The sequence below is a fragment of the Gorilla gorilla genome, chromosome 11 (assembly GCF_029281585.2).
Source record: "Gorilla gorilla gorilla isolate KB3781 chromosome 11, NHGRI_mGorGor1-v2.1_pri, whole genome shotgun sequence".
Lineage (NCBI taxonomy): Eukaryota > Metazoa > Chordata > Mammalia > Primates > Hominidae > Gorilla > Gorilla gorilla.
Window position 1 is genome coordinate 81,168,974 of NC_073235.2, and position 18,253 is coordinate 81,187,226.

An 18,253-nucleotide genomic window follows, 5' to 3' on the forward strand; every position below is an offset into this window, starting at 1 on the left:
TATGCAAGGCCATATTAACAAAAATCAAACATGCAAAAGGCCAAAGTTTGATTCTAGTTTAGATTGATTTAAGATCATTTAAATTGGTTCCAGTTTAGATTGATTTCTAATAAGTTAACATTAAGCATGAAGAGAATATTTAATATGTCCAATGCTAAAAATAACACATTAGACTTTTTCAGTTATTAACTATAAAGTTCATGAAATATCCATGCTTTTTGAGTGTCCTCTTATTCCATGATGTTTCACAAATGACCACTCAGAAAAGTCTGAATGATGAATGATGCCTTGTGTTTCCATATTTTCCTTCTTTATGGAGGTTGCTGTACTCTAATCTTAGTCAAATGAGTTAAAACTATTTGTTTAAATTTAGTTATCCAACTGTTTTCCTAAAAATCTTCGAGGATATATTGAAAGTTAAAGTGATTTGAATTGATCCTCCTTCATAAAGTATTTTTTCTTCAAATATTGATATTTAGATCACCTAAATCAGGAAAGATACTGAGGTGGGTTGCAGCAACCTCTTAAAATTAGCACCAACCCTTGATCTTACATTGATGTGACTTTATCAAGACCAGCTGTTGGGTACTTCCATGTTCATTGCAGCATTATTCACAAAGACCAAGTTATGGAAACACCCTAAGTGTCCATCAGTGGATGAATACATAAGGAAAAGGTGGTATATACATACACAATGGAATACTATTCAGCCTTATAAAAAAAGGGAATTTTGTCATTTGTGACAACATGGATAGAACTGGAGATTATGCTAAGTGAAATAAGCCAGGCACAGAAAGACAAAGACTGTAAGTTCTCACTTAGATGTGGAACTAAAAAAGTTGAATTCATAAAGAGTAGAATGATGGTTACAGAGGCTGGGGATTTGAGGGAATGGGGAAATGTTGGTCAAAGGGTACAAAATCTTAGTTAGACAGAAGAAACATGGCTTTTCTTGAGATCTGTTGCACAGAGTGGTGAATATAGTTAATAATAGTGTACTGTACATTTCAAAATCGCTAAGAGTAAATTTCAAATATTCTCACCACAAAAATGTTAAGTATTTGAGGTGATGGATATGTTAATTTGCTTGATTTAATTATTCCATATTGTATTCACAGATCATAACATCACTGTAGTCAATTTACAATAAAAGAAAAAAGAAAAAAAAGAATAGCTGTTGGATTTCTGGGCAAGACCTTCTTTAAATTTTCATCCAGAAATAACCAGAATACACTGGTGTTGTCATTGGTTCCCAGGGGCTCAGGAGGACAGGAAAGAGAAAAGGGGGAAAAAAGGAGTTGAGAGAGTGAGGACTGAGTCAAAGAAGAGGGCGAAAGTGAGTGAAGGGAGAGGTACCATTTTGCGATTGCAAACTCTTACCCTTCCTTCACCCTCCACTATTTAGAATTTAAAAGTTTTGGCCAAGAAAAAAGTGTTAAGACTGCTTTTTGATTAATTATAATACCTTCACGTGGTGTCATCTCTTTGGGCTTTGCAACAACTTTTTTCGCATCTTTCTTCACAGCCTTTTTGGTAACTAAAAAAAAAAAGAAAAAAAAGAAAAAATATTTCTGGTGTAAGTAACTAAAATGCTTTCAGGAAACTAGGAATTTTATTGAAATATTTTATTTTTCCATATGTTGATAGTAGCGAGATTCTGCATATTACTACAAGATATTTGTTTTGGAAAGATCTAGGACTAGATGCAAAAAAATTGTTATGGAGGGATATAGAAAATGTACCGTGATCTTACATCTTCACTGATTTTATGTCTGCTGAGAGTTAAAGTTTTCAGAACATGGAGTGTGAATCTAAGTGATAACATAAATAGTAAAGTACACATTTTCATCCTTGTTTCATCCTTAGGGACGAACACAAATATGTTAGGAGGAAGAGTAACAAGTGGGTTTAAAGTCCTTTGTTGTGCAGCTGTTATACCTTAACCACGGTTCCTAATCATACTTGATTATGGCCTTTTGTATTCATGAATAAATAACACTCTTTTTTAATTTTTTTTTTTTTTTTTTTTTTGAGACGGAGTCTCACTCTGTCACCCAGGCTGGAGTGCAGTGGCTCGATCTCGGCTCATTGCAAGCTCCGCCTCCCGGGTTCACGCCATTCTCCTGCCTCAGCCTCTCTGAGTAGCTGGGACTACAGATGCCCACCACCACGCCCGGCTAATTTTTTGTATTTTTAGTAGAGACGCGGTTTCATCGTGGTCTCGATCTCCTGACCTCGTGATCCGCCCACCTCGGCCTCCCAAAGTGCTGGGATTACAAGCGTGAGCCACCGCGCTAGGCCTCTTTTTTAATTTTTAAAACATTATTTAACTTCTCAAGTTTCACAGTGAGTACCAAACTTAGCCATGTTGATACTACCAGTCAAAGAACAAATCATTCATTAACATAAGTTATTATTTTTGACAACAGAAATAGAAATGGAAATCCAATTTATGATTGTTGATTCTTGTTCCTCTCTGTTCTCACAGCTAGATAAAATGCTTATGTTCGTATGAATCATAAAAATGCTTCTCTTTGTTAATGAGGTTGCATTAGTCACAAAATTGGAAGTTTCTAACTGAATTTCCTCTAAGGCTGGCTGAAAAATAGGTCAAGCGTTTAATGCCAATTATAGCGGGTGTTAAGGGCCTACCATTTCCACCCCTTGAATCTAATACAGTAGCAGTGACTTAGCTATAGAAAAATGTGATTTTGACATACAGAATTTTTTTCTGACCATGCTGGGAGAATTCTGACAGCATTTCTGAACTCTATAACCCTATAACCCCAGAAAGTCCCAGGAAATCTGTTGTCTAATTTAGTTGAGAAGCTTTGGGACACAAATAGTACAACTTCTCTACTGAGTATTTGAGAGGAGCAATTCCTTGGAACACTTAAGATCTCTCTTTATTGGTGAGATCATGCCTTAGGTACAAAAGAAGTCAAATATTTCATAAGTATTCTAAATCATATTTTATGTGACAAAATAGTAAATTTTTAAGAGTAGTTAATACTATAAATTGAGAAAAGCCACAAGCTATAATTTGCAATTTGACTGTAAACTACTATGGTTTATTTCTATAAGCTGCACTAGAAATTGGTTCCATTATTCTTTTTGTTATACATAGTAGTTAGGAAAATATAAAACATTAAATTAGTTCTCTATTAATGTTCCAGTAATTTCATTAAAATAAAATATTTTAATACCAAAATAGTATTTTGTTTGATGATTTTCAGAGTTTTAAGCACATAAATTACACATTTAGTTAGCTAATACTTTGAGAAAGTAATTTACATTTTGAAAGGCAATTCCACCTCTTGACCACTAGAGGGCCAATGTGTTGTATTAAGCAACATTTTTCGGGTCAGCAGAGTGAAATTCTTATTTCGACATCTAGGTAGATGAGGTATAATACCTTCAATACGTTTTGGTGGTGGTTTCTTTTCTTCGGGTGTTGGTAGCAAAAGGGGGATAGGAGGAGCAACCACAGGAGGGATTTCTGAAGAAAATAAATGCCGTTAGTAACATGTTTTAGTTTCTTATTTTGCATAAAATATAATGAAAAGTCTCATGCATTTCTTTCAGTACTTCATAGGTATTATAGTACGAATTCATCAGTCGGAACAAATAAAAGTAGCATTTATTTATAACTGGAACTACTTTTTTTTTTTACTTTAATTTCTAATTGCTCACTGAAGAATATGACATAGAAGGGTTTGTTCTGACTCTGCTGCAGTTTGGGTGCTGGTATAAAATTTCGTACAGATTCCTAGTGCTAGAATATTGCTGCTCCAAGCTCAGATGTTGAGGTTCTGGGTCTTACCTTCTGGTGGCACTGCTCTGATAGGCATGGTTGGGATTGGAACTCTGGAGTCAGGAATATCTGGAAAGGGAGATGTAATAAGCATAGAGAGACTGACAACAAGCTATTTATTAGAAAACTAAGATGTGTTTGATTTATTAGATCCTGAGATATGTCAGGCATATCTAATGGCAGAATCTAATATACAGACAAAATAATATTAGTATTCTTTTGTATGCAACCACGCAGGTAAGTTTTGTTCACTGTCAAAATTTGTTTCATTCTGTGGCTATTCTATTTAACATGATTCTAGCATCAGCTGAGTGAGACCTTATTATCTCTAATTTGCCAAATTCGCAAGGTTTAACATTTTATTATTTGACTGAAAGTAATTCTACTGCATAACAGTTTTACTGAAAAATATTTTACCCAAAAGAGAAAGATATCTTATACATTTTAGTTTGGCTTCTGTGATTTACAAAATTATGCCAAATTTATTGTAAGCAAGGATTGATTTTTACAAAACAACTTACCAGGAGGCTTCAGCTCAAGTTTGATTTCTGCAAAATAAAAAAAATGATATTTTTATGTTCAGAATGGTATAGGTAGGCTACGTGTTTCGAAGATGGCAGGGTGGCTTTCTGATGGCGCTACCTCACCTTTCGTCGTTAGGTACAGCTCTGCCGTGCTTCTTGCTTCACCTCTTGGCTCCAGCCGAGCGATGACCGAGTAGACACCTAGGGTGAAAAATCATCCAACTTTTGTTTTCTGATATGTTGCAAATAACACTTCTTTACTTCAATATACGTATGTGTTTATTTACACTTGTCTTTTCTAAAAAAGCATTCTAGATAGAATGAGAGCATGAGCGCATACAGGGTAGAAATACAGAAAACAGACGAGGCTTAAATTATACATTCACTGGAAAACTGTCAATGAAATCACCTTCATCGTCTGGGGTCACATTGTGGATGGTCATATAATGGCAGCGGCCATCATTCCTGAAGTTGTATTTCTGGCTCTCTGTCAGTTCTGTTGGTCCTTTGTACCATGTTACAATGGCATCATCAAAGGACACTTCACACTCAAAGGTGGCAGACTGATGCTCACTCACCACGATGTTCTGTATGCGCTTTGTAAACTGAATTGGTTCAGCTGTTTAAGTACAAAGAGGGTTCAAAGTTAGATTATATAGAGAGGAATTTCTTTTACTTGCTTTTACCTCAGATACTTAAAATCTCCATCTTTGTACCCAGTTATAAAATAGCAAGAAAAGTTCAAAAATCCAAAATGAGAAGAAATGCACTCTTCTTTGCATCACTAACAAAAAAGTATCCCAATTCTTAAGTGTATTCATGCTGGTCGAATGTAGCAAAGTGTAAAGAAATTATTGTGAGTCCTTAAAATATTTATATAAAGAACATACTAAAGACAGCTGATGACCCAAAGTCAAATTAAATTTTAAAAGTGTTAGGGAACACAAACTTGATTGTACACTACAACTTATTCCTCTGTGAAATTCTTTCTTGCCTCAGTAAAATAATTTTTGCTATTCAGGATCTATAATTGTTTATCTAATATGTATAACTTTTCCTGTAAAATAATTTCAAACTCAATAGGAAATCTGCACTTCTAAAATTCAAAAAGAAAAATTTTAGAGTTCAGAAGTCTGCTAAGTACATATGGGCACAAACAAAGTATGTGTGTAGATGGCAGGAATGCTTTCTAGAAGAGGCTGGAGGGGAGGGTCTTATATGTATAACAGTACCATAAAGTCTTAGAAATCACAGTACTCTGGTGAGCTCTATTTACTAAAGAATTATATTAAAAATATCAATTATTTAAAAAATAATTAGTACTTGCAGCTGGCCCTTTAATTTGAAAACCATTTAAAATACAACCAGTCACTGATATTCATTGTAAGGTAAGTCAGAAAAGTTGACATGCTTATGTAAATCGAATGTCATATATTTGTGTTTCAGCAACTACAAATGGGCACCAATAGCTGAAAGCAGATGCTATTATCCTAGCCAACATTTTTCTCAATACAGTTTGAGGGTGTCTTTGGAAAATGTGTATAATCAATTAGGAAATGAATGTTGTTACTCCTAAATTCTGAGATTTCACTTAATTTCAGAGATTCAGAAGGTTGAAACATGATCTGAAAATGAAATAAATATTTTTGAAAAATAGTTGCTAATTGCACATGACATGTTAATGTTATCTATATAATTTTGTACAGAGAAAGTCAGACTAAGTCCTATAAACAAAATATCAATTCCTAGCCAAGATCCTCCAGATTTACATCTATGAGATCTTGTCCTTTCCTAGATTTCTTTCTACAATCCTAGATATGAGAATCATGAAATTTAGACTTTAGGCAGAAATAACTGTTAAAGATTATGTCTTAGACTAGATTAAAATCTAAAAGAACGATGCAAAAGAATTGACACTCATTTGAATATTTCCCTTGTGCTTTTGTATGAACTTTGAGATGAATGCTATGAGAACGTGTGTTGGGAAATAAGAACACATGACCACTTTGGTATGTGTCTACAGGTAGGGTTGCAGGGGTCCTGCACAACATTTGCCATTGACCTATGCTGTACCCACAAGGACACCATAGTGTTTCACGCACCTTCGATTCTGAGTTCTGCTGAAGTTTCAAGGTCTTCATATTTGCAGGTGTACTGACCCTGGTCTTCTGCTCGAACATCTGCAATGGTCAATTTATGGACTTTGTGTTCCACTTCTGTTTTATGTCTACCTTGGGGTTTAAGGATTCTGCCATTTCTGAACCATTCAGATTTTACATTTGGTACAGAAAATTGGCATGTCATGGTGCAAGTCTGGCCTTCTTTCAGAGTCACATCCTGAAGATGCCGTTCCCATGCAGGCTCTGTTCATGTGACACAACACACATTTTGTTCAATATCACACGCAGATGTGCTCAACAGTAATTTAAATCTCACAAGTATTTCATAAGCCTTTTCTAACTTACCAATTACAGTTAGTTTAGCGCTAGCGATGTGTGGACCACAAACCAATCGATAATTGCCCTGGTCTTTAAGTTGACAGTTTTTGACTCTGAGTGTATGTTGGTCACCATCAATGCTTATTTCAAATTTATCACTGGGTTCCAGTTTTTCAGTTCCTTTGTACCATGAAAGCTTGATTTCTGGATAATTAATTTTAATGTCAATTTCAAAGACAGCATCATTATCTTTCAAAACTGTCTGATTTTCAATGTCCTTGATCAGAGTGACAGGCTAGGAGAATAAAGAATTAAAACACATTTGTTACTCCTTCCCTTATAATAATACTCAATAATAACTTGTTCATTTTATTATCAACATAATTCTTTTTACCTCTGTCTGTGACAGTCTTTGCTGAATAAATGATACAAGTTCCTCAAATTCCTTTTCGTCCCTCTCTGACCTCTCTATTTCCTCAATTTCCTGAGAAGAACAAAAATGATAGGCATTACATATGAAACAAAATTTGATTTAGAGGACGCATGCCTATATTCAGCTTCCATTCTGGATGCTGGTTAGGTCATATTAAATGATGTCATATAACTATAGGATTCTGGTAATTCAAAGGGAATATGTGAGATGTTTTATATGTGACTTTTTTAGCATGATGCTATATATGAAGGAGCATACCAGTCTATGTGTCTCTTCTTCTTGGCTTTGCTTGAGCAGTTCAAATGCTTGAAGAAGACCTCGGAAGTCAGTGATTCCATACATGCGGGCATATTTTTCATATTCTTTAGGATCAACATTTTTGAGAAGTTCCATGATATCAATTTCCTCTTCTTCCCCAGCTCCTTTCTTTAAGATTGGAGTCCTAAATAAAATTTAAAAAGTAAGGATAAATCACCTGTCTTCTACTTATTTTTAATTGTCTATCATCATTCAAAGATTATATACTTCATTAAGGTTTTCTATGTTCTTTATTCAATAAATATTAATTTTACCATGTTAGCTGTGAAACAACTTAAAAATGTGGGTTTGGAGATGGAGTGGATTAAGATCAGATGGATTAGGACCATTGTAATAAAATATAGATGTAAGAACGAAAATTTTAAGAAAGGAAAGGATAATAGAAGTATTTCTGTAAACTTTATAACCAAAGAGCCTAGTTAATGAATTATAATATCAGAAAAGATAATAATAGCAATGGAAAACTTTAATAATAGAATAGTATACATATCATGGAAAAGATGTGTGGAAATTGAGTGTGGATTTAATTTAATATTTATATTGAAAAATGAACCATATTGAAATGAATGATAATTACGGACAATGTTTAAAACAGTTGTTTTACAGAACCATTCATAACATAAATCATATATAGAAAAAAAGCTTCATACCTAGGCACAGACAATACTGGGGTTTCTTTATAGGCCATTTCTTTTTGTTTAAAAATCTTAATAGACATTCACCTCATTCTTAAAACTTTCTCTTAAATTCGGAAATTGATTCTAATGAAACAAGAACACCCAGATGTTGTGTATTTGCTTATCTGCTTCTGTTAAAATGTCTATATGCCTATGTTCTTTAACAATCTGAATCTTGAGATGGATGGCCCATGACTCTTGAGAGATTCTTTTTGTGAATGGGACATTACAGTCATCCCTCTCTATGCCTGGGAGATTGGCTTCAGGAGGCCTGTGGCCAGATGCTCAAGTCCCTGATGCAAAATGGCATAGTATTTGCATGTAACCTATGCACATCCTCCCATATACTTCATCTCTAGATTACTTATAATATCTAATACAATGTAAGTGCTGTGTAAATGGTTGTTATGCTGTATTGTTTATTTGTATTTTTAAATTTTTTGTTCTTTAATACTTTCCACTGGGGCTGGTTGACTGTGGATGCGGAACCCACTTATATCGAGGGCTGATTGTACCATTTGTGGTTTTTATTGAACTCACTTTTTCAGCATTGCTCTAAGATCGCCTTCAATTTTCTCTTGTTTCTTCCTTTCATCCACCTGTAAGTTAACATTACTTTCAATTTCACCATGTTTGTTAAATGCCACGCATCGGTATAACCCAGAATCAGTTTTTGTGGTGTCCCTAATCTCCAGTTTTGCTTCATCGCCTTTTTGGTGGATGAAAACACGACCTCCTTGGTTCAGCTGTCTCCACTTCCCTTTTGTCCATTTAACATTTGGGATTGGGTCACCTCCAACTTTTGCAATGAAGGTCGCAGTGGTTTCTAAGGAATAATGAAAACAAGTGAATAAAAATTTAATTTTCTAAAATCAGTTCTTCCAAAATTAAATCATAAGTAAAAGGTACAAGATAGATGAAGATGTACTTCTCATGAAGTGCACTTACTTTCTACGACTCTGATACTCTGAGGTTCTGACACAAAAAAGAGTCTTCCATCTACCGCAGCTTTCTTGGCTGCTGGGGCTGCAGCTGGTTTGTCTGAAAAAACATTTACATGTTTTGTTACTACAATCACCTCAAAATTATAATAAATATCCCCCTTTGTAAAATAAGCCTCAGGAGGTTGGCAGTTTGATAAGTAAGTACTGCAGAATTCTCTTTCTATGTAAGGGTGGGTTACAGAAGATAAAGCAGCTTCTCAGACATTTATGCTAATGATAGCTATCAAAGGTTGAACAATAATCATATTAGTAGTGTCAATATTTTTAGACTTGGTTTTATTTTTTCCATGTGTATCACACCAGCCTACTTTCTATCGCTTTATTATAGCATCATTTTTGGAGCTGCGTTAATTACATCTTAATGGATATGGTGAAAAGAAGTTCAAGAAATAGGGTGGTAAACTTGTAGTAATTTCAGATACTTTGTATTGACATTATTTCTGTTCAATTACCTAATATTTCGATTATAGTAAGGAGCCTACAAATTGCAGATGAGCAACAACTGATATTTCTAAAAATCTAATTCCATTTCTAGTGAAATCATAATAAGCAAATAAACATGAATGGTTGCTGGCTTGAGCTGCATAATACTTTTGAGGTGTCTGTACCTTTAATGGTCACTTTTGATTTGGTAGTGTCACTTCCAGTCACATTTGAAGCTTTACACACATAATCTCCCGAATCTGCTTTAGCCACATCTCTGAGTTCCAGTACAGCTGTCCCACTAGCAAAGCTGAAGCTGCATCTGTCTGAAGGCTTTATTTCCCTGCCAGCCTTCAACCACTGGATCCTAATTGGCTCAGATCCCTGGACATGGCAGCTGAGCTGCATGTATTCTCCTTCACTCACTGTTACTGGAGTAAGGTGCTGATCAAATACAGGTGGCTTCTTAGGTTCTGGAATTGAAAAGGTATTTTCATGAGGAACATAAAGGCAAAAAAGTATTAAATTCCACAAGAGAAACAAAGAGAAAAACTGTTTGGCCTCTAACAGGTAACACTGTTGCTGTAGTAAAACAGAATTATGTGCCTGTTTTATTCCTCTCTAAAGACAATAGTTTAAATTTGTTGGATTTTTTAAAAAGATAAAGGTTTAAAAACAAGCAAAGAACACATCACATGCTGCCCACAAATTGCCCCAGCCTCTGTGTCCTTACTAAGCACTGCAGACACTGGCAGTTACTATGAACTTCTTTGCCATATAGCACACTATTAATTCTCTCAAACCTGTGTACAGCGGCGTTTTTGCTGAACCCTGAAAATGAAGGGCTTATTTGGGAATTCTGCTTATCTCCAGTAGCAATGATTGCTACCCTCTAGGAAAGAAAGCTGGCATTTGAGTAATACATGAGCCCACATATTTATATGTGATTTTCTCTGATGTTCATCTTTAGCTATTAAATGCAGCCACAGTAGCATTTAAAATCCAATCTTAGCCCAAGGGAATTAGGAGTTGAAGCTCAGTGTTTAACTGAAGACCAATGATGAAGACATTGATGAGTAACATGATAGGAAGGCAATGTACAACTCAGTATTATGTAATGATTTTGTTCAATGGTTCTGAGACCTGTACCTAGAAAGAATAAGGCCATTTTTTTGTTATTGCAAAGATTAAAACTTCTGATGTCTATCCTTTAAAAAAAAATTATAAATAGCTTCAGAATTCTATAGAAAGCATTTATCTGCCCATGGTAAAACCATCATGAGTGTAAATCATGAATATAAGCCACTGCTAAGTATATATTTTTCGTTTTATAAAATGTGTTTTAAAACTAAATGCATCTAAATTCCACAAAATGAGTGATGAAATTGGAATTTTAAGACAACTCAGTGATATTTATTTATTAGTGATATCAGCCTATTAATAACTTACTATCTGTGCACTGTGAGATAACTAACCAGATCATAAGAGTTGGTAATTAATTCCAAGCTGCTCTAGGAGGTTAGTTTTTAATGTGATTTTGATGAAGCTATGTTGTAATTACTGGAAGCCATTACAGTGAAGAGAAACAGATAAAGATATCCTTAAACAACATGGTCTATTTCATTTTCTCAAGCGATGATTGTGTATTTAAATATGTCTTCCGTAATGATATGCAATGTTTTCTACCCGTTATTTTTCTTTTTGGGCAAATGTTACCCTTTTGTCTGGGATTAATATTTGTTTGCAGGTCAAAAGCTTTGGGCAATATACATTAAACAATAATCCTTTAGAAATACACTTAGAAAGGAGAAAGTTTCAGACTGTGATATAATATATAACTCAATAATAGTCAAGTTAGTGTGATATTTGGTGATGAACATTAAAAAAATTTCAAAACAAATGTGCTTCATAAAAATATATGTCACATATGCACACATTTCAGAGTACGCTGAAACTTCTAACTACCTAAAGGAATTTTAGGATATGATTTAGAAACCTAAGATATTAGTCCGTTAAATGACGCCTCCTTTGGGAAGCCACATAATTAAATTACAATAATTTATATTTTTAGTAAACATATGGAGTGATAAATACACAGTTAAATAATGTGTATTTATATTTGTTATAACTTACTTGGTCAAGATATCATAAGAAATGCTCATGGATATATAACAGGCAGTGAAGAAAAACACAACAGGTTGGGGCTGTGAGGATAACTCACCTTTGATGACGATTGAAGACGTGCACAGAGCAGAGCCTGCATCATTGGACACTTTGCATGTGTACAAACCAGCATCGTTCATGCCTGCTTTCCTGACTTGCAGCACTAATGTGTTGTTCTTGAATGTTATTTCACAGTTAGAAGTTGGTTGTATCTCTATATTATTTTTGTACCAGGCAACAGTTATAGGTTGGGAACCAGCCACACGTCCCTCAAGTTTGAAAGAATTCCCTTCTGTTTCTTCTACTGTCTCTGAGAGTCTTTTAGTGAAACTTGGTGGGATGAGCCGCTCTATAAGAAATTGCAAGGATATATGAAGTAGAATCCAGAAGCAGATTACTAATATGAAGCTTTTCAAGAAAAAAAAACCTCATATTTTTAGTTAAAAATCAAGGCTAACCAACTAAATACACTATATCAGTGTATGTTCCTAAACATTTCAGCCTCCTTCTACGAGCTTATTCTAAACTGTTCTTTGACTTACAAGGTGGATGATAAGAAGTAACTCATGGCCATTTACAGAATCACAAATTTGTAAAAAGAAGGGGTAGTCTCAGTATCATAGGGAATATATAAAGTTTCAGAAATATAGATTATAAGCTGGGTGTGGTGGCTCATGCCTGTAATCCCAGCACTTTGGGAGGCCAAGGCGGGTGGATCACTTGAGGTCAGGAGCTCCAGACCAACCTGGCCAACATGGTGAAACCCCGTTTCTACCAAAAAATACAAAAATTAGTTGGGCATGGTGGCAGGCGCCTGTAATCCCAGCTACTCAGGAGGCTGAGGCACAAGAATCACTTGAACCCAGGAGGCAGAGGTTGCAGTGAGCTGAGATCACGCCACTGTACTACAGCCTGTGCGACAGAGTGAGATCCTGTCTCGAGGAAAGAAAGAAATACAGATTTAAAAAATGACTTCTTCTCTAGATAAACTTATTTCCTCTTAAACATTTTCTTTTCATTTGTTTAAAAATGTCCTAAATTGCATTCATCATCATAAAAACGACACCTTCAGGCTATACTACAAAATGATTACACTTTTGTTGGACGACTTGCAAAATAAATGATACCTTTTATATTCAGCTGAGCTGTGCAAGAGTCTTTTCCCACTTCATTCACAGCATAGCAGGTATATTGTCCAGAATCTCCTTTGTCTACTTTGAGGACTGTCAGGTGGGCGCTGTTTTCCAGATAACTAATCTGGTACTTTCCGCCACTTCGTATTTCTCTGCTGTCTTTGGCCCAGCTGACCTTTATTGGTTGTGTGCCCGTGACGTGGCACTCAAAGTCAGCACTTTCTCCCACCACAGCATCCACAGGGGCAAGACGGATGTCAAAGAAGGGTGGGTTCTTCCCCTCTAATAGTAGAGCAGAAAGACAAGGTTTCAGGCTCAATATCTGGACCATGTCAGTTTACTGAAATAGAAATTTCTCCCTAAGTTCATATTTGATTATAATACTTTAATTCTAGAAATGAAAGTTTAAGAATCCACAAACCTGTGAGAATGAGCCTGGCACTAGAAGAAGCAGAGCCTATAGGGTTTGTAGCTGTGCAGGAATACTGGCCTGCAAGGCTCCGGTCAGTTTTAAAAATATTGAGTGTGGCTGTATTGTCTAAAAATGATGTTTGTACATTTGGGCTGTCTTTCAATGGCTTGCCATCTTTATACCAAGACACGGAGATAGGTTCTGATCCACTTATGGCACAATCAAAAACAACTGGCAGTCCAACTGTTTCTTGAACATCTCTCAATTGTCGAGAAAATGATGGTGGAAATTTTTGCTCTGTAGGAACAGAATAAAAGTAACAAATACTTTAATTTACTAAATGCTCTTCTCACAATTATATATATACAAACGCACATATATATGCAATTTCTATTAAAAATCAGGAATTATTAATGTCTCTTGAATTAACTTTGAGATAAAGAAAAGCATTTAGATTTCTGGAGCAAAAGTATCACTCTGAGACCAACCCTAATGCACAGTAGGTGCAAAACAGTATGAAAACCAATAAAGCAATTGATTGGCTGAAGGCATGTCTCTGGGCAAGCAGCAGATTCCTGTAATTTTAAAGACTGCCTTCTAGCAATTTGCATGAGATACTTACGGGGTGGAATTTAAAAATATATGGTCACTTTTTAAAAAAGATTTAATTATAGAAGCAAATGATTGCATAATCCTTCCAATTAAAGATTTAGTCATATTATCTCTCTGTAGAATCCATAGAAAAAGATAAGCCACTAACTGTAAATAGGATTACTTAAGCAGAATTTTAAGCCTTTGGAAAGATTTTCCTAAAAATAAGTCCTCCCCAGACATTTTAAATCTTGTTCAAAAGAAACACAAATTCGTTCACTTTAAAAATATTGCAATCACCTTGAACGGTAAGGAAAGTTGATGCAGAAACTTCTCCCACGCTGTTTTCAGCTTTGCAGATATATTCTCCACTATCATTAATATCAACCTGGTTGAAAACCAGTGTAGCAACATTATTCCTAAAATGCATTTTGTAAGTCATAGTGGGTCTCAATTTTGTATCTCCTTTATACCAGGATACCCCAATTTCGGGGGTTCCAGCAAGCTGGCATTGTAGAGAGGCAGAATCTCCAACAGACACCTTAACTGGCTCCAACTGCTTGACAAAATACGGTGGTTCTGCAGCCAAGAGAGATAATCAATCAGTCATGAAGGAGACGTGCCAGATCATCGATTGTATACAAAGATAAAAATGTGCAATCATGACAAACCTAGTATGAGTATTTGTGCTGAACAGGAATCTTTTCCAGAGGCATTTTCAATGTAGCAGTTGTATTGTCCTGCATCCTCTACTGTGCTACTTGGAATTTCCAGGATTGCCGATTTTTCAGTCGTAGTTATATTACACCTCTGAGAAGGAGTTACATTTATGCCATTTTTCTTCCAGGTAACCGAAATGGGAGGAGTTCCAGTGAATGTACCCTCTAGGATCAGGGGTTTTCCTTTCTCTATGCTGTAATCATTCAGCCTCTTCACAAATTTGGCTGGGGCTAAAGTGACCAAATTGAAAATATAAAATCAAACACATATACATACAGACATAGACATACCTAATTACTAATCGTATAAATCTAGAAGAGCAGTCTGACAAACCTTTTATGTAGAGATGTGTTGTACAAGAAGCCTTGCCAGCTTCATTGCTAACTATGCAAGTATATTCTCCACTTTGTGATGTATCTACATCGAACAACTCCAGTTCAGCAACTGAATCCTCCAAAGACACGTTGCATCTGTCACCTGGTACTAGTTCACTGCTACCTTTGAACCAGCTAACACTGAAAGGAGGTGTTCCTTTTACGATACTTGTGAAAGTTACATTGGTCCCAGTTAAAACATCCATGGGATCAGGTTTCTGAACAAAAGATGGTGGTTCTAAACACAAAAGCACATATCAGAAAAGGTTTAGTATTTGTGAATTGTTATGACAAACATGCTTAATAAACTATGAAATGCAATTCATTTTACTGTTTTGTAAACTGACCTCTCACGGTCAAAGGAGCACTACATTCATCAGAACCAGCCATATTAGTAGCTATACATGTGTAGTCACCACTGTCTGATTCTTCCAGCATGTTCACAGTTAAAGCACAAGTATTATCTGTCAGGGTGGTCTGGTATTTCCTTCCACTACTGATCTCATTTCCTTCATGGAACCAGGAGACAGAGATTGGAGGTGACCCATAGACTTTACACTCCATTACAACTGAGGAACCGGATAGACCATTTGTCTCTTTCAATTTTCTTGTGAATGAAGGAGGAACGGTTCGGTCTGAATGATACAAAAAAAAAAAAAAAGAAAAAAAGAAAAAAAGAAAAAACAAAGGACAACAATTATAAAATGACTTGAAGAGAGAACTGTCTTTTTGATGGAATATCCCTAGATCCATTTGGCTCTTTTGTGATGGTATTTAAAAAGCCTCTATGGGTTCACACTATCAAAAGCTTGGAGAATCAGTGGGCAGAATGTGATGGTTGACTTGCTAGGGATTTTGTTCTCTCTTTGCCGTGAAGCATTATGTGGTGAATTATTTCAGCATAAATGAAGACTGCTTTAACCTTATCCAGGGACTATTTTTCATTCCTATCATCATTTTGGAAATTCCTCAAAAAGAAAGGGATATAACTTTTGAACATGGTTTTCTTCTAATTCTACAGATGGTATTGCCTCTGAATTTGCTGATTCAGAAGATGTCGGACTCATATTATCCTATAGAAGATGTAACAACCCATATACATTTATGAAAATCAGGAACTACATTATTATAATGATGAAGGAAAAGCCCAAGAAATCAACCAACCTGAAACCTGCAATGAAGCTGTGCAGCTGTCTTTGCCAACAGGGTTCTGCACCTCAAAACTGTATACCCCACTGTCACTCGGTGCTACATTGATGATCTTAAGGCCAGATACTTTGTTGAAGAAGCTTATTTTGTATTTGTTGTCACTTGTTAGCTCTTTCCCATCCTTAAACCACTTAGTACTGAGTTCAGGGGTGCCAGCTACTGTACACTCCAAGGTACAGGTGTCTCCCGTGGTAACTTTTATGGATTCTGGCTTTTCTACAATTGTTGCAGGCTCTGGAATGAAATGTAAAAGATATCCATATTTTAAACTCAAGTTGAAAAACTAAAGAAAATACAGATCCTGGTGAGTGTGTGCCTTGTATCTGTGATAACATCATCTTTTTACTAACCGAGAACGGATAGCGTGGCGAAGCACTCTTGCATCCCAGCATCGTTTTTGATCTGACAAGTGTATTTTCCAGCACTGGCTGGTTCCACTCTTGAAAACTGTAAGGTTGCAATGTTTTCTGAATAAGAAATCCATATGTTGTCACTTTCTCTAACGATTTCTCCCTTATCTTTGAACCACACCACTGAAATGGGCTCAGCGCCTTCAATGGTAGTCTGCAGCTGAACTTCTTTACCAACGACAGTAGATATGTCACTGAGCTTCTTCACAAATCTTGGTGGTGCTGATGAAAAAGGAGGAAAGCCTGGGTTTTAAAATTTGTGAGACTGATAGCATTTTGCTCAAATCATGAATGCCAGGAATCAAACTAGTGATAATGTGTTATTTCCATTTAAGAGGCATTTTTGGTGGATGCGAGCAGGGACACATTAAAGTTTGTATTCAGTAGGAAAGTTGAATATCTCATCTACTCCAGCTTTCTTAATCCAATCAAAACCTAATGACAACATTATCTAAAAGGATATTTAGTAGGATTTGGAAAAGGGAAGCAGACTAAACAGAAAAGGACTTGGAGAGGAAACAAAGGGAAAGTGGAATAGGCTGCTAGTGATAAGACTGGGCTGGGGTGGAGGGGGCAACAGAGTATTACAATTAGAAGGGAAGTAGTGAGCAGAAGAGAATGCATTCCATCTAACCTTTGAGAGTGATGGAACCAGCACAAGTGTCGCTCCCCACATCGTTTGTGGCTTTACACTGATATTCCCCAATGTCTGCAGCATCGACATTCAGGATGTGGATACTGGTAAGGAAGTTCTCAGACATTATCTTGTACTTCTTGCCGCTCCTAAGTTCTCTCTTGTCTTTATACCAAGAAACGTGAAATGGGGGAGTGCCCTGAAGCTCACATTCAAGGTGAACATCAGCTCCTTTCAGTGTCTCTATAGGATGAGGCTTTTGGCGGAAAATGGGTGGTTCTAAAATTGGAAAAAAGGAAAATACGGATGTATTCTGTAAGTATATAGTTAAAAGTAAGAATCAATCTTCCACTCCATCAGAGAGATAGAGAGTGTAAAAAACACTTTCAATTCTTTGTTGTGTCCTTTCCCTATTTTAAAACATCGTTGAAGAGTCAAACAGGAAGTTAAGAGGACAATTAAAGAGGAGGCTAATGTGAAAAACACACAGGTGGGGAGAGCTCTGACCTTTAACTTTTAAGGATGTGCTGCTGCTGGCACTGCCTGCTGCATTGTGGGCCTCACAGGTGTAGTCTCCACTGTCTTCAACACTGAGATTGTGCATTTCCAGCACAGCCACCGAGTCAACAAATGACATTCTGAATTTACTGCTCTCTTGAATTTCAGTCTCGTCCTTATACCATAAAACTTTGATTTCTGGAGACCCGCCGATTTTGCATTCATACCTTGTGAATTCATCCTGTTTCACAATTCTTGAAGGTTCTAGCTTCTTAATGAACCTGGGTGGTTCTATGGAACCAAGAGGAAAAACACAGGGTAAGGGATGGAAAAGATGCATATAATTCAAGATGAGGTGGAAAAAATAATCTTTGCTAGAGAGGTCTTTAGCTCTGGAAAACAAATTTATGCAGTTCAAGGAAGAAGAGTTAAATGAAACCTAAATAGAAAATGTCTAAAATAAAATATGCTTGTTTTT

At 36.0% G+C, this 18,253-nt stretch overlaps 1 protein-coding gene across 1 annotated transcript in view; it reads right to left on the reverse strand.

Moving 5' to 3' along the window:
* The window catches only part of TTN (titin), a 281,502-nt gene that overhangs the window by 171,313 nt on the left and 91,936 nt on the right, over nt 1–18,253 (reverse strand). Inside the window, exons 87-110 of the mRNA XM_063695029.1 lie at nt 17,785–18,066; nt 17,278–17,556; nt 16,584–16,865; nt 16,189–16,467; nt 15,372–15,659; nt 14,984–15,262; nt 14,602–14,880; nt 14,231–14,509; nt 13,349–13,636; nt 12,922–13,209; nt 11,853–12,143; nt 9,817–10,104; nt 9,153–9,245; nt 8,745–9,030; nt 7,468–7,651; nt 7,171–7,260; nt 6,804–7,071; nt 6,441–6,701; nt 4,748–4,957; nt 4,462–4,539; nt 4,336–4,362; nt 3,824–3,883; nt 3,416–3,499; nt 1,466–1,537 (exon numbers count right to left, since the gene is read on the reverse strand). Of these exons, the coding sequence (XP_063551099.1) occupies nt 1,466–1,537; nt 3,416–3,499; nt 3,824–3,883; nt 4,336–4,362; nt 4,462–4,539; nt 4,748–4,957; nt 6,441–6,701; nt 6,804–7,071; nt 7,171–7,260; nt 7,468–7,651; nt 8,745–9,030; nt 9,153–9,245; nt 9,817–10,104; nt 11,853–12,143; nt 12,922–13,209; nt 13,349–13,636; nt 14,231–14,509; nt 14,602–14,880; nt 14,984–15,262; nt 15,372–15,659; nt 16,189–16,467; nt 16,584–16,865; nt 17,278–17,556; nt 17,785–18,066 (5,115 nt within the window). The remainder of the gene's footprint in view (nt 1–1,465; nt 1,538–3,415; nt 3,500–3,823; nt 3,884–4,335; nt 4,363–4,461; nt 4,540–4,747; nt 4,958–6,440; nt 6,702–6,803; nt 7,072–7,170; nt 7,261–7,467; nt 7,652–8,744; nt 9,031–9,152; nt 9,246–9,816; nt 10,105–11,852; nt 12,144–12,921; nt 13,210–13,348; nt 13,637–14,230; nt 14,510–14,601; nt 14,881–14,983; nt 15,263–15,371; nt 15,660–16,188; nt 16,468–16,583; nt 16,866–17,277; nt 17,557–17,784; nt 18,067–18,253) is intronic.